The sequence below is a fragment of the Geospiza fortis genome, unplaced genomic scaffold (genome assembly GCF_000277835.1).
Source record: "Geospiza fortis unplaced genomic scaffold, GeoFor_1.0 scaffold178, whole genome shotgun sequence".
Lineage (NCBI taxonomy): Eukaryota > Metazoa > Chordata > Aves > Passeriformes > Thraupidae > Geospiza > Geospiza fortis.
In genome coordinates this window covers 1251962-1265618 of record NW_005054466.1, presented here as the reverse complement: position 1 = coordinate 1265618, position 13657 = coordinate 1251962, and the positions used below count along the sequence as shown (strand labels likewise).

The 13657-nt window shown below is 53.2% G+C and overlaps 1 protein-coding gene across 3 annotated transcripts in view; it reads right to left on the bottom strand.

The window, feature by feature from the left end:
- The window catches only part of LOC102040855 (microtubule-associated protein 4), a 99503-nt gene that overhangs the window by 63108 nt on the left and 22738 nt on the right, over window positions 1-13657 (bottom strand). For 2 of the 3 annotated variants that reach the window (XM_031062796.1, XM_031062798.1), the window contains exons 3-4: window positions 12137-12387; window positions 3609-3674 (exon numbers count right to left, since the gene is read on the bottom strand). In XM_031062796.1, coding sequence (XP_030918656.1) covers window positions 3609-3674; window positions 12137-12377 — 307 coding nt within the window. In that variant the 5' untranslated portion in view covers window positions 12378-12387. The remainder of the gene's footprint in view (window positions 1-3608; window positions 3675-12136; window positions 12388-13657) is intronic. The other variant, XM_031062797.1, reaches the window with a different exon arrangement.

Genomic DNA, 13657 nt, shown 5'->3' with positions numbered 1-13657 from the left:
TCACCTGCAGGGCTCTCACCCTGTCACCTGCCGGGCTGTCCCCTGTCACCTGCAGGGCTGTCCCCTGTCACCTGCAGGGCTGTGCCCTCTCACCTGCAGAGCTGTGCCCTGTCACCTGCAGGGCTCTCACCTGCAGGGCTCTCACCCTGTCACCTGCAGGGCTGTCCCCTGTCACCTGCAGGGCTGTCCCCTGTCCCCACACAGGCCCAGGCCAGCAGCAGTGACAGGCCCAGGAGCACAGGTTGCACTTTTGCAGACAGAGTGTTTCTGAGAGCACTGCTGGGGACAGAGGTGGCAGCAGCTGGCTGCAGGCAAAGCCCAGCCAGGGAAGCCCCAGCCTCCAGCAGGGACACTTCCCTAGGGAGCTTCTCACGGGCCAGCAAGAGCATGGACAGCATCTTGGGCAGGAGGCACATCCAGATGAACCATGTCACCATCCCTGATGGACTTCTTTCCAGAAATTTGGTTGGGTTTTATTTTAAATACACATTTCCTTTGAACTCTAGGCAAATATCCTGCAATAAAGAGTTGCAATTTGCAATTACCCATGCATTTTTGGCTCTAAACGTGCTGTTGGTTTGACTAAGCCCTCCCTGAGCCTGGCCTGGTGGAGGTGAGCAGAGAGCTGCCTCCCCCAGCAGGGATCCCAGAGCCCCACTGAACTCCCTGCTCCCAGCCCTGCATCCCTGGCAGTGCTGCTCCAGCCTCTCCATTTCTCCTTTTAAGGAAGAGCAGGACCAGCAGCAGCACTGCAGGGGATGTGCCCAGAGCTCCCCTGTGCAGCTCTGCAGATCCCAAACCCAAACCCCCCGGGGCCAGGCAGCCGTGGCCACCTCAGGCTCAGCCCAGCCAAGCCCTGGGCAGGAGCTGCCAGGCTCTCCCTGCCTAAAGCCTGGCCTAAGCACAGCCCTGGGCAGGCTCTGAGCACAGCCCTGCCAAGGGAAAAGAATCCAGCACTGCATGGAGGGTCTGGCCCCGGGCTGGAGGGGTTTGGGTCCCTGCCAGTGCTGCACTGAGGGTGTCTGGCAGTGCCAAGGAGTGCCAGCAGCTCAGGCCTGGCTGATGCCAGCTCTGCAGACACGCCCCAAGGGCTGCACAGGATGCTGCTGTAATAACACAAGGTCAGTCATCACCTTGTTTGATGTGATGAGTGAAGGAACCATCCAGCAGTGCCTCCTGAGCTCCAGCCCAGAGAGAGCCACGTTTGGATGTGCAAACAGCTGAACTTCTCCTTGGAGTGCTCCAGGATCAACTGAAACCCAGCCCTGCTTTTCAAAGCACAGCTTTGGACACTGCTTTTGAACCTGCAGTTTTGAACACTGGGTTTTAACCTGCAGTTTTTTAACCTGTAGTTTTGAATACTGGTTTTGAACCTGCAGTTTTGAACACTGCTTTTGAACCTGCAGTTTTAAGCACTGGTTTTGAACCTGCAGTTTTGAACACTGCTTTTGAACCTGCAGTTTTGAACACTGGTTTTTAACCTGCAGTTTTTTAACCTGTAGTTTTGAATACTGGTTTTTAACCTCTAGTTTTGAGCACTGGTTTTTAACCCTGTAGTTTTGAACACTGGTTTTGAACCTGCAGTTTTGAACCTGCAGTTTTAAGCACTGGTTTTGAACCTGCAGTTTTGAGCACTGGTTTTGAACCTGCAGTTTTGAACACTGGTTTTGAACCTGCAGTTTTGAGCACTCGTTTTGAACCTGCAGTTTTGAACACTGGTTTTGAACCTGCAGCTTTTAGCACTCGTTTTGAACCTGCAGCTTTTAGCACTCGTTTTTAACCTGCAGCTTTTAGCACTCGTTTTTAACCTGCAGCTTTGAGCACTGGTTTTGAACCTGCAGCTTTGAGCACTGGTTTTTGCAGCAGCTGCTTTGCCTGAGCATCACCTGCCTCAGTGCCCTCCTGGCTGCTCCATTTCTCTGCTCTCATCCCTAAGAATCATTTCAGCTTTCAGACACAGGGAGTGGATCCTGCTGAGAACAAAGCCAGGAGCAGAGGTGGTTTAGAGCCAGGGATCAGCTTTGGGCAGCAGCACCTCTGCAGTGTGGGACAGGCCCTGCCCAAGGCCATCCCAAGAGCAGCAGCTGAGCCCTGCATACCCTGTGGAAATTCAGCATTTTTGCCTTCTCTCCCATGCAGAACCAGGACATGGAAAGCATTCCACAAGGAAGGGGGCAGGGAAAGAGAAAGAGGCCATGAAGGAATTGTGTCATGTACATCTCCTGTTACTCTGGCAAACCCAATTAACTTGATGGCCACAGCTCCTCATCCTGACACCCTGCTCTGCCACTTTGATGTCACTTTTAGACACACTTGAACGAGAGAAGAAAAAAAATCAACTCTACCCCACAAAGAGGGAACATATTAATAAATTAAAAAGCTCCAGACACATAAAAGTATCTTTGATCAAAGTTGTTAACATTTAGTGTGAAGAGTTAAACCTCCACAAAGCAAATAACAAAGGATTTTTAAACACAAGCCAGAAGCTCAATACAAAAATCCTGAAGCTTTTAATTATTCAGACCATAAATCTGATTGCATTTCTAGCTCCTTTAGTTAGAAGTATTAAATAAGAGGAAGGAAATATCCTTAGGATGGTTCAGAAGTGTTCTTAATTTCAGTTTATACTGAATTATAGAAGATGCACAACTTCCTTTTGACCAGATTTCCAATGGCAAATGAAGCACAAAGATCAATGTTTCTATTCCCATCCTCATAAGGACATGAAACTCACTGACACTAAACCAAACCCTAAAATCCTACAGAGAATTATAGCAAAGAGGTGCTTTAATTCACCCCCATCTCCCAGATGTTCATCATCATTTCCTGAGCTGGTTTTTACCTTGGGGCTGCTCCTCTGGATTAGGGACAACACTGGGAGCACCCAGGCAGCCTCAGCAAAGATCTGGAGCTGGGATCATCCAGGGGGACCAAGGGAAGTCCTCACCCAGGGCAGGGTGACAGCTGACTCTGGAATATTCCATGCCCACAGCCCTTGTGACAGATGGGCTGGAGTTTGGGGAACCCCAATTCCCAGGCACAGAGGCTCAAGGGGAAGGGGAGCAGAGCTCACAACTGACTGGGACTAAAACAGGACCAAGCTCAGCACCTCAGCCCGGCTGGAAAGGTTTTGAAAAATTCTTTTCCAGGTCCTGCACAAGTCTGAAACATTCATCCAGTTCCATCACAAGCTTCTGGCAGTCAGAAGTACCCTGATGCCATGGAAAATGTCCCAAAGTGTCACCTGTGCCACTGCTGGAGCAGGTGTGGGGACACATCCATGGGGTGGAGGACACAGCTGGGTCAGGGCAGAGAATAAAAACTGCTCCAAAGGATGGGGGATGTGGGAAAACACCACAGTGGGTCACAGGGGCAGTCACAGGACAGGGGACAGGTCACCTGTGGGCGTTATGGACTCTCCAAAGCCATTTCTGCCAGCTGCCCATGGAGAGAGAACAGCACATCTCCAGAACCAGGTTTTGCCCAAAGAAACCCTTTAAACCCCAAAGAAGCTGAAGCTCTGCTTTGCTGCCCATTCCCTGGCAGCTCTTGAAAGCCAAGGGCAGCCCCCTGGGAGCAGAGAGGAGGGCAGAGCAGAGGGGTGGTACCTGTGCGATGGTCCTGCAGCCCGTGGTCACCGTTCTCCACCACCATGGGCCCCGAGGCTGAGGAATCTGCAAGGGATCAACACAGGGGTTAAACTGCATGGATTCATCCCAATCAGACCTTGACAGCAGCTCTGTGACACTGCAGAATCACTGAGGCTGGAAAAGAGCTCCAAGATGCAGCCCAAGCATTGATGGATCCCCCGCTTATCACCCGGTGGGGATCCCAAAACCAACAGAAGAAATTATCAATTCCAGCCCTGAGCACCTTCACAGAACCCCAGGGTCACTGAGGCTGGAAAAGCCCTCTGGGATCATCACAGCCAGTCTGATCCCCTCCTTGCCCCCAGCACTGAGTGCCACCTCCAGGAATTCCTGGGACACCTCCAGGGATGGGCACTCCAAAGCTCCCTGGGCAGTCCGAAGGCCTGAACACCCTTTCCATGGGGAAATTCCTCCTGAAACACCAAATATTGCAAAAGCAGGGATCAGGGGAGGTTTAGAGGAGGGTGGGCAGGGTGGAAGATCACCAATTCCAAAACCCAGCACAGAAAATCCTTCTCACTGTGACATTGAATCCATCTTGTTCTGACACTGACAGCCAAAATCTGAACCAGCACCAGGATTTACAGCCTGAACTTGGGAAACCTGGCAGCAGTGGACAAGGGGAACAGTTGGAAGCTGCAGGAGGGCCCATTTAGATTATTTAAAAGAAGAAGTTTTATCAGTGACTCCAAAGCTCCCTGGGCAGTCCGAAGGCCTGAACACGGGGCTGCCCCTGCATCCCTGGCAGTGCCCAAGGCCAGGCTGGACAGGGCTGGGAGCACCTGGGGCAGTGGGAGGTGTCCCTGGGACAATGGGAGGTGTCCCTGGGACAGTGGAGGTGTCCCTGGGACAGGGGAAGGTGTCCCTGCCATGGCAGGGGTGGCACTGGATGGCCTTTAAGGCTCCCTCCACCCCAAACCAATCTGGATTCCGTGACTTTATGACCCTGAGCAGTTTTAGGGAAGCAGAACAAGCAGCACCAGCTCCTCCCTGGGCCCTCAGCTCTGCTGACAGTGAGGAAATGCTCATTTGATGAATAATAAAGGTTTCTCCCAAAGAGACACATGCTCAGTCACCTGGAGCTGCTGCTGGCCCCTCCTGAGCCCCAGCTTTATAACAGAGCCACGTTCCCAGAGCCCTTCAGACACAGCAGGGCTGAATCCAGCCCTCAGCAAAGCAAAAGGAAAAGCATTTCCAGCTCCATCCGTGGTGTTCTGCAAGAATTCCCCTGAAGGTGCCAGTTTATGGCAAAGCACAAGCTCCCTGCTCCTGGAGGAGCTGGGGACAGCACAGGGATCCCTGGAGCTGCTCCCCAGCTGTGCAAGGGCTGCTGGGCACTGCGACAGGGGATGGCCTGAAACAGAAACTGGGGGAGGTCCTGGCAGGGCCTGGATCCCCTGAAATCAGGGCCAGTGTGGTTTAAACATCAGAGTCAGAGCTGCCCAAAGCACAGCAGGAGTGTCAGGGTCCTGCAGTGAGATCCCTGGGGAATCCATGGAATTCCCTGCAGGAGCTGCTGACCCCCCTGGAGCTCAGCCCAGCAGCAGAAACCACACATTTCATAAATTCTGCAGAATCATGGAACCTCCTGAGAGGGAAGGAAGCCACAAGGACCATCCCAGTCCAGCCCCTGGCCCTGCACAGCAGAGCCCCAAGATTCCCTCCACGATCACATCCTGCTTTCCTTTCTCTCAGAGCTGCTCCTTGCACCCTGCACAGGCAGCTGAGCTGCTGGGACGTTCCATAGCCTGGAGGAATTGAATTTCCCCGTGGAAAGGGAGCTCAGGCCTTGGCAGGGGCTGCCCAGGGAGGTTGGGAGTGCCCATCCTTGCAGGTGTCCCAGGAACTCCTGGATGTGGCACTCGGTGCTCTGGGCTGGGGACGAGGTGGGCATGGGCACAGCTGGCACTCCATGGGCTGGGAGGGCTTTGCCAGCCTCAGTGACTCTGATGCCACCACGATTATTAATGCATTAGACCCCTCCAAAGCAGGGTCCCAGAGGAGCAGAAGGATCAGAAGTGCCATGGCTCTCCTTGGGAAGGACACAGAGCAGGTAAAATGGTTCCCTTTACAGTTTTAGCTTTTTGGGAAGACAAGCTTCCAGTAAAATCAGGTCAAATCCCACCAATCCAGCCAGCAGGAGTGGTTGTTATTTTGAAGTCTCTGAAGGTCAGTGCCTTTGGAGCAAATCAATCTGAGTTTGGTTTGCTGAAGCCCCAGTGTGAAAGCACTCAGCAACCTGCCCAGGGCCAGGGCTCCTCCCCTCATATCCTAAATTGCATAAACCCAAAACCATGTCAAGATGTTGTAACTACCTAATCCTCAGCAGAATCACAAGATAGTATTTGCATCTGGCTCGTGGATCAAAGGATTGTTTTTATATAAACAAATTTCAGGCAGCGCTGGCTAAAGAGATAATCTGGAGCAAATGGGCAGTGCCAGCAGCAGCCCCTAATCCCAGGGGAGCCCAGGGGACACAACCAGGGCCAGCACGTCCCCAGCAGCACCTGCAGCCTGCTCCAGGCTCACCTGAGGGCACACAGGGCTCTGGGGTCAGTCAGGAGTGCCCATCCAGGTTTTGTCACAGCTGGCAAACGCTGACACTGAGAGGAAAATGTGAGTGGAAACACTGAGGGACAAAGTGTGGCCCAGCTGGCGACTGTGAACAAGGAATGTCATCTGCTTCCATTCATTCCTTTAAATGTTCTGCCTCAAAATCACCTGCAGAGCTGCCCCAGCCTGGGGCCAACAGCACAGGGAGCTGGAGCCAGGCTGGGAGAGCTGGGAATGTTCCCCTGGAGAGGAGAAGCTCCAGGGAGAGCTCAGAGCCCCTGGCAGGGCCTGGAGGGGCTCCAGGAGAGCTGGAGAGGGACTGGGGACAAGGGATGGAGGGACAGGACACAGGGAATGGCTCCCAGTGCCAGAGGGCAGGGATGGGTGGGAGATTGGGAATTGGGAATTATGCCCTGGGAGGGTGGGGAGGCCCTGGCACAGGGTGCCCAGATGTGGTGGGCATCACTTCTGTGACGTAAAACCAGCACATCAGAGCAGCTGTGGCTGCCCCTGGATCCCTGGCAGTGCCCCAGGCCAGGCTGGAGCAGCCTGGGACAGGGGGAGGTGTCCCTGCCATGGCAGGGGGGGATTGGGATGGGATTTCAGGTCCCTTCCAGCCCAAATCAGTCTGGGGTTCTGTGATGTAACAAGGAGGGGGCAGGAATGGGGCTGGACAGACTCTGAGAGGGAAAAGGTTTAATGTCTCATCTGAGCCAAAACTGCAAATATCATCGTGTGCTGATTTATCTTTGATCCCTGTGGAACTCTGGGCTGTGGGGAACATTCTCCACCTCCCCTTTCATACGTGACCAAGTGTCTGAATCCCTTTGGCTGAAGCAAATCCTGCTGCAAGAAGGACACCTATTCCCCGTGTGGGAAGGGAGGGAAAAGCCAAAGGAGCCGAGGTCTGGCCCGGGGTTTCAGCTCTGCAGCCGTGGGACAGAGGGCAGCAGGGCCAGCAGAGCCACCTCGTGGTGACACCTCTGTCCCAGAGCCACTGCCGGCACTGATTCCATCACACCAAGCCCATCCCTCCTGGCAGGCAGGGACTGAGTCCTGCAGGGTTCAGCCCCATGGGAATGAGGCCCAGGGACCCCCCAGGCCCTGGGGAGGGGAGTGCAGGGCAATGAACCCCGGAATCAAGGACAGCTTAATACATGAAATAAAGGAAAATAATAGAATTATAATAGTGAAAAGAGAGAGGGGAATTGCTCAGCCTGGAGAAAAGGGAGCTCAGGGGGGACCTTGTGGCTCTGCACAGCTCCTGCCAGGAGGGGACAGCTGGGGGGGTTTGGGATCTTATCCCAGGGAACAGGGACAGGAGCAGAGGGAATGGGGCCGGGGGAGTTCAGGTTGGAAACTGGGAAAATTCCTTCCTGGGAAGGGCTGTCCAGATGTGGCACAGCTGCCCAGGGCATGGTGGAGACCCCATCCCTGCAGGGATTTAAATCCCTGTGGATGTGGCACTTGGGGACACGGTCAGGGGTGGCCTTGGCAGTGCTGGGGATGGTTGGACTCCACGGTCTCTGAGGGCTTTTCCCACCTCAGCAATTCCCTGATTCAGTGGGTAAAAGCCAAGAGGAAGCAGTGGTGCCCAGTGCTCCAGGTCAGCAGGCCCTGGGCGATGCCCAGCCTGTCCCAGCAGTGACTGGCAGCTCCTGCCCACCTCTCCCAGTTCATACTGGGCAGGGTGTCCTGTACTGTGGGACATCCCTCTGGCCAGGTGGGATCAGCTCTCCTGGCCATGCCCCCCACCCTCCTGGCACCTGCTCCCTGGCTGAGCCTGGCAAAGCAAAACCTCCCTGAGCCAGAGTGGGCAGGGCTCAGGGACAGCCAAACCACGCAGGCGTTATCAGCACCATTCCCACAGCCACCTCCAAACACAGCACTGCCCCAGCCAGGGGGAAAATCAACTCCAGCCCAGCCCAGATCAGGACAATCCCCTCCAAAGAACCCTGTGTTCAAGGTTAAAGCTCACCAAGGAGTCTGTGAGCAGTGCAAGGATGCAGAACACAGGGACTGAGCACGAGGCCATGCCCCAGCACAGAGCATAGGGCTGCCCTTTGGTCTGTGCTCAGTTCCTCACCAGAAACCATCACTGCAGAGACAATCCTGCTCCTCACCTCACCTGAAACTCCCCAGGAGCTCTGCTGCAACTCATGAAACCCCCCCAGTGTTTTCCTTTCCTTGGAATGTGCTCCCACCTGAACTCCCTTCCTTCCCCCCACCACATCAGCACCTCAATGAAACTGCTGCTGCAGCCTCCAGGACTTTCCTGGGAGCTCCAGGGGATCCTGAGAGCCTTGGAATTGCCGAGGAAAGCAGGCAGCACACAGCCCTTGCTGTTATGTAAGACCCACAAGGTCATAACTGGATTATCCCAGAATTTGCCAAATCACCACGTCCAGCCAGGTGTGAGGAAGAGTAAACCCATTTCTCCCTGGTATTTTAGGAGTTAACATTATTAAAGCTCTGTTCTAGGACAGATTTTTAGGTGACCAAATGACTGCTCATCACAGGTCCCTGCTGTTCTCCACCCCTCTGTACTCACCCAGCCCAGGCTGGGGCCCAGCTCAACATCAAACTCTCCTAATCTGGCTCCTGGGTTTAAGGAAAAAAGTGAAAGAAAACCCTGGAGCAGAGCTGGAGCAGCTAAAGCCTGACAGGATGGAGGATTAAACCTCTTCTGACTGGGGAAAGACAATCTGAGGAGCACAGACCGTGATGTCAGAACACATTTGTGCCTTTTAACATAAATAAATGAACAAGTGCAGGCTGCAGAGCCTGAGCTCCTCAGGCTGCTCCTCTCCCTCAGGAAAGCCAGGCTGTCTGGAGCCAGGGACGTGGAACTCTCTCTGCCATTCCCCAAAAACTTGGGGTCACACTCAAACATGGCACTGCAACACCAAGACCCCCTCAGGACCCTGTAAACCTCACCCAGAGCTCATTTATTCTGGAGCCTCAATAAATGAAGCTCATCCACTTCACTATCTTTTTAAACTGTTACAAATCTTAAATAAATTTAATAGAAGAAACAGCTATCTGTTTTTCCCTGGATATCACACACTTCTATTCCAACTCCACCCCCACAATCCCAGTTCTATCATCCCATTTTGGGAGCTTTCTCCACAGCCTCAGATCAATGCAGCGTTCTCCTGAGGGTTTGTGCCCTTCAACACAGAAAATCTAAAATTCTCAGCAGCCAGGGCTCCACCAGGTACCCTCAGCACTTCAGGGAAAAACAGATATGACAAATGAAGACATTCCAGGACCAAATCCTGAGCCTGGCCTGTGGTAACTGACTCTGCTTTAGGCTTCAGTCCTTCCCTTCTGGCCCAGGGTGGGAAAGCTGAACAGCTCCACTCAACAACTCCTCCATCTCCTCACCAGGGTCTCGTCTGCATCTTGCCAGAGGTTTAGATCATGCTCCTGACTGCTCTCCAGCTCTCCCAAAAAAGGGAAAAACCAATCTCCAAAGCAAGAGTAAGAAACTGCATCCCCCCCTTGCCATGGAGGAGGAAATGAGTTCTGCTCAAGCAGCCCCAGGATGGGCTGCAGAGAGGGGAGAGGAGGGGCTGGAAAAGCCAGGAGAGCCCAGAATTCCTGAATTCCTGAGGCTGGAAAAGCCTTCCCAGCCCACTGAGGCCCAGCTGTGCCCACTGCCCACCCTGTCCCAGCCCAGAGCTCTGAGTGTCACCTCCAGGGATGGGCACTCCCAACCTCCCTGGGCAGCCCCTGCCAATATTTAATAACCCCTTCCATGAAGGAATCCCTCCTGAAATTCTGCTTCTTCCTCCCCAGTATTTGTGCCTGAGCTCTCACAGAGTTTTAATTACTGAGCAAAGCCAAAAGGCCTCGTTACCCCCAGCCCAAGGCCTGGAGTTATTGGAATAATGAGCTGTTGGGATAGTGATGCCCTAAAAAATAGAAAGCTAAACCCCAAGGTATCAATAGCAATGTCAAGGGATACACAGCTGGCAGGACACACTTAAGGGCCTTGTATTTTACACCAATATTGTGTAATGATTTCAGCACTGAGAAATCCTGGTGCTGAGATGGTTCAGGATCTGCAGCTTCTACAACAAAGGATTGCTTTAAAATACCCTCAAATCATACACAAGGTGTAAACAAGTCCTCATGTTGCTCTGCTTCTGCAATGCTATAATAGAAATGAAATAAATAATACACATCTGAACTGCCCAAATTCCAAGTTTTATAATAATCCCTTTGCCCATCCCTCCTGCTCCTTTGGTGCCATTGAATAACTGTGTCAGCATGGAAAATTCAAGGTTACATTTTCTGTATTACAAGGCACCCAGTGCACTTCTAATCAAAGCAAATAAATGCCTTGAACAGAGCAGAACTCCCCATGCTGTGGTTCTGGAGGTTCTGTTTATTCTGAGGGATCACATCCCACCTTCCTCAACACTGATGAGCAGCAGCATTAAAGCAAAAAAAGAAAACTTCTTCCAAAGGAAGTCATCAGGTTACCAAAGGTTTTCCTCTTCTACACAGCACAGATCAAGGCCACAAAACAAATAAAATCATCAAGGCACTGCTGGTCCCAGTGACAATTCCCACTTGGGCAGGGAGGGAACAGCACACAAGCAAAGGAGCAATAATTTAAATTGTTCACTGGGAAAGAAACCCATTGCATGACCCCAAATCTCACTCTTTTCCCTTTTACACAGGGAAGCATCTGTTTAAAACTCTCATTTTCCTACAGAATTTCTGATAAAGCTCTGAACACAAATGAATTGGTGATGTTCCACCTCAAACTCCTGGGGCAGTTCTGGGGTCCCCAGGCCCAGGACAGACCCTGAGGGGCTGGAGTGTGTCCAGGGCAGGGAACAGAGCTGGGAAGGGGCTGGAGAATCCCTGAGGAGCTGGGAAGGGGCTGGAGAATCCCTGAGGAGCTGGGAAGGGGCTGGAGAATCCCTGAGGAGCTGGGAAGGGGCTGGAGAATCCCTGAGGAGCTGGGAAGGGGCTGGAGAATCCCTGAGGAGCTGGGAAGGGGCTGGAGAATCCCTGAGGAGCTGGAAAGGGGCTCAGCCTGGAGCAAAGGAGGCTCAGGGGCCCTTGTGGCTCTGCACAGCTCCTGCCAGGAGGGCACAGCCGGGGACAGCCGGGCTCTGCTGCCAGGGAACAGGGAGAGGAGGAGAGGGAACGGCCCCAAGGGCAGGTTCAGGTGGAAATTGGGAATGTTCCTCCTAGAAAGGTTCTCCAGCCCTGGCACAGCTGCCCAGAGCAGTGGTGGAGTCCCCATTGCTGGAGGGATGTGACATCCACGTGGATGTGGCACTGGGGACATGGTCAGGGGTGGCCTTGGCAGTGCTGGGTTTGATCATCTCCAAGATCTTTTCCAACTTTAATGACTCCATGATTCTAAGTATCAGCTGGGCTGGAAAGTGCTCAGCAGCAGCAGCAGAGACAGCAGCAGGTTTTGTACCATGCACACAACCATCACAGCCAAAGAAATCCAAGTAAATAAAGCCTTGGGTCAGAACCGTGGGATTCAGCTGTGAAACATTTGGGAGATGATGAACATTCCCATCTTCCAGTTCATCATCCACCTCTCCTGCTTGGCTCTGCCATCCCCCAGAGTGGTGGCACCTTGCACAGCTCTGCTGGTTGTTGAGCATGGCACCTCAGAGTTTGGTCAGTGCTTCCTCTGAGAGCCCCAAAAGCACCAACCCCAAACATGAGTGTAAAGCACAGCCTCTCCCTAAATGGGGTGGCTCAGCAGGGAGAGGCTGTTCCACAGGGCAAAAAGCAACAAACAGGGCTTGACCTCGGTCTTGGCTTTTGCAATAAGACTTTTTGCTGTCAGACTGAGGCCAGCAGCAGAGCAGGTGCTGTCCCAGCAGCGTCCCAGCGAGCACAGATGTTCCAGCTGTGCCAGTGGCAGTTTTGGGGACGCTTGGCACACTTACGTTCCACGGCAATTCCGTCCACGTGGCCTTTGCTTTTGGGCTCCTGGCTGCCAGGCCTGGCCTGCTCCTCATCATCCAGCAGGGGCACGTAGTCTGTCTTGTCCACAGTCTCCCCCACCACGTCATCAAACTTCTCAGCCTCCAGAGTGGCGATGAAGTCTCTCTTCACCTCCTCCTCCACGTCAGGGGGCGGCTCCGTCAGAGCATCGGCCAGGCTCAGGGAGTGGTCCAGGTCAGCCATGCCTGAGCACCTGCAAGCCAGCCAGGGAGACAGAGAGAGAGAGAGCTCCATCAGACACCTCTGCCCACTGCATGTCCCCTGTGCCTGCACACCAAACCTTTGTGCAGTGCTCAGGAACTCCCAGATGCTCCTAAACCCCCCATGTCCCCTGTGCCTGCACACCAAACCTTTGTGCAGTGCTCAGTAATTCCCAGATGTTCCTAAACCCCCCATGTCCCCTGTGCCTGCACACCAAACCTTTGTGCAGTGCTCAGGAACTCCCAGATGTTCCTAAACCCCCCATGTCCCCTGTGCCTGCACACCAAACCTTTGAGCAGTGCTCAGGAACTCCCAGATGTTCCTAAACCCCCCATGTCCCCTGTGCCTGCACACCAAACCTTTGTGCAGTGCTCAGGAACTCCCAGATGTTCCTAACCCCCACCCCCCAGTGGATCAGAAATAAATTGGGATCATCTAAAGAGGGACATTTCATGGGGTTTTTTATCAGAACCTTGAATAAAAAAGGTAAAAAATATGCCCAGCCCCTGGCCAGGGCAGCCATGGTGTGACACTGGCCTGCCCCAGATCTGGAGCTAATGCCACCCCAGTTCTGGAGCTAATGCCACCCCAGTTCTGGAGTGAATGCCACCCCAGTTCTGGAGTGAATGCCACCCCAGTTCTGGAGTGAATGCCACCCCTGAGCAGCACAAATGACGCAAGGGAATTTAGTGCTGGGTTTGACTCCACCCAGCCTCCCCTATAGAGATTAGGATTTTACATAATCTCTGATGTATATACTTCAGTGCTGCTCCTGATCCCTCCCAGAGGGTCCTGCAGCACATCCATGTCCTCAGCAAACCTTGCTAATCCCAGCAAACCCCCTCCAGCCCTGGGATTTGGGAGGGAAAGTGACGCTTTAATAATGTTGGCATGAAAAAAATACAGCAAAGTGCACACGTAGGCATTATATCCACAGCTATGAACTGGAAACAGGAGAAGCAATCACCAGTTATCCCTCCCTGATTTGCATCTCTGTGTTCAATTTATTCCTGGCACCAAGCTGAAAGAATGCACCTGAACTGACTCATCTGCAGCCTTCAGGTTGGCACAACACACACCCATCACCAATCCTTCACTTTCTCACTCTTCAGCCTTTTGAGGTCATCCTTGGCAACAAGAGCCAACAAAAGCTGCTGGAATGCACAGAAAGGCTTTGTCCCCAGTCCTCTCCAGCTCTCCTGGAGATCCTGAAGGGGTTCTGAGCTGCCCCTGCATTTCCCTTGTCCAAGTGAGCATTCCTG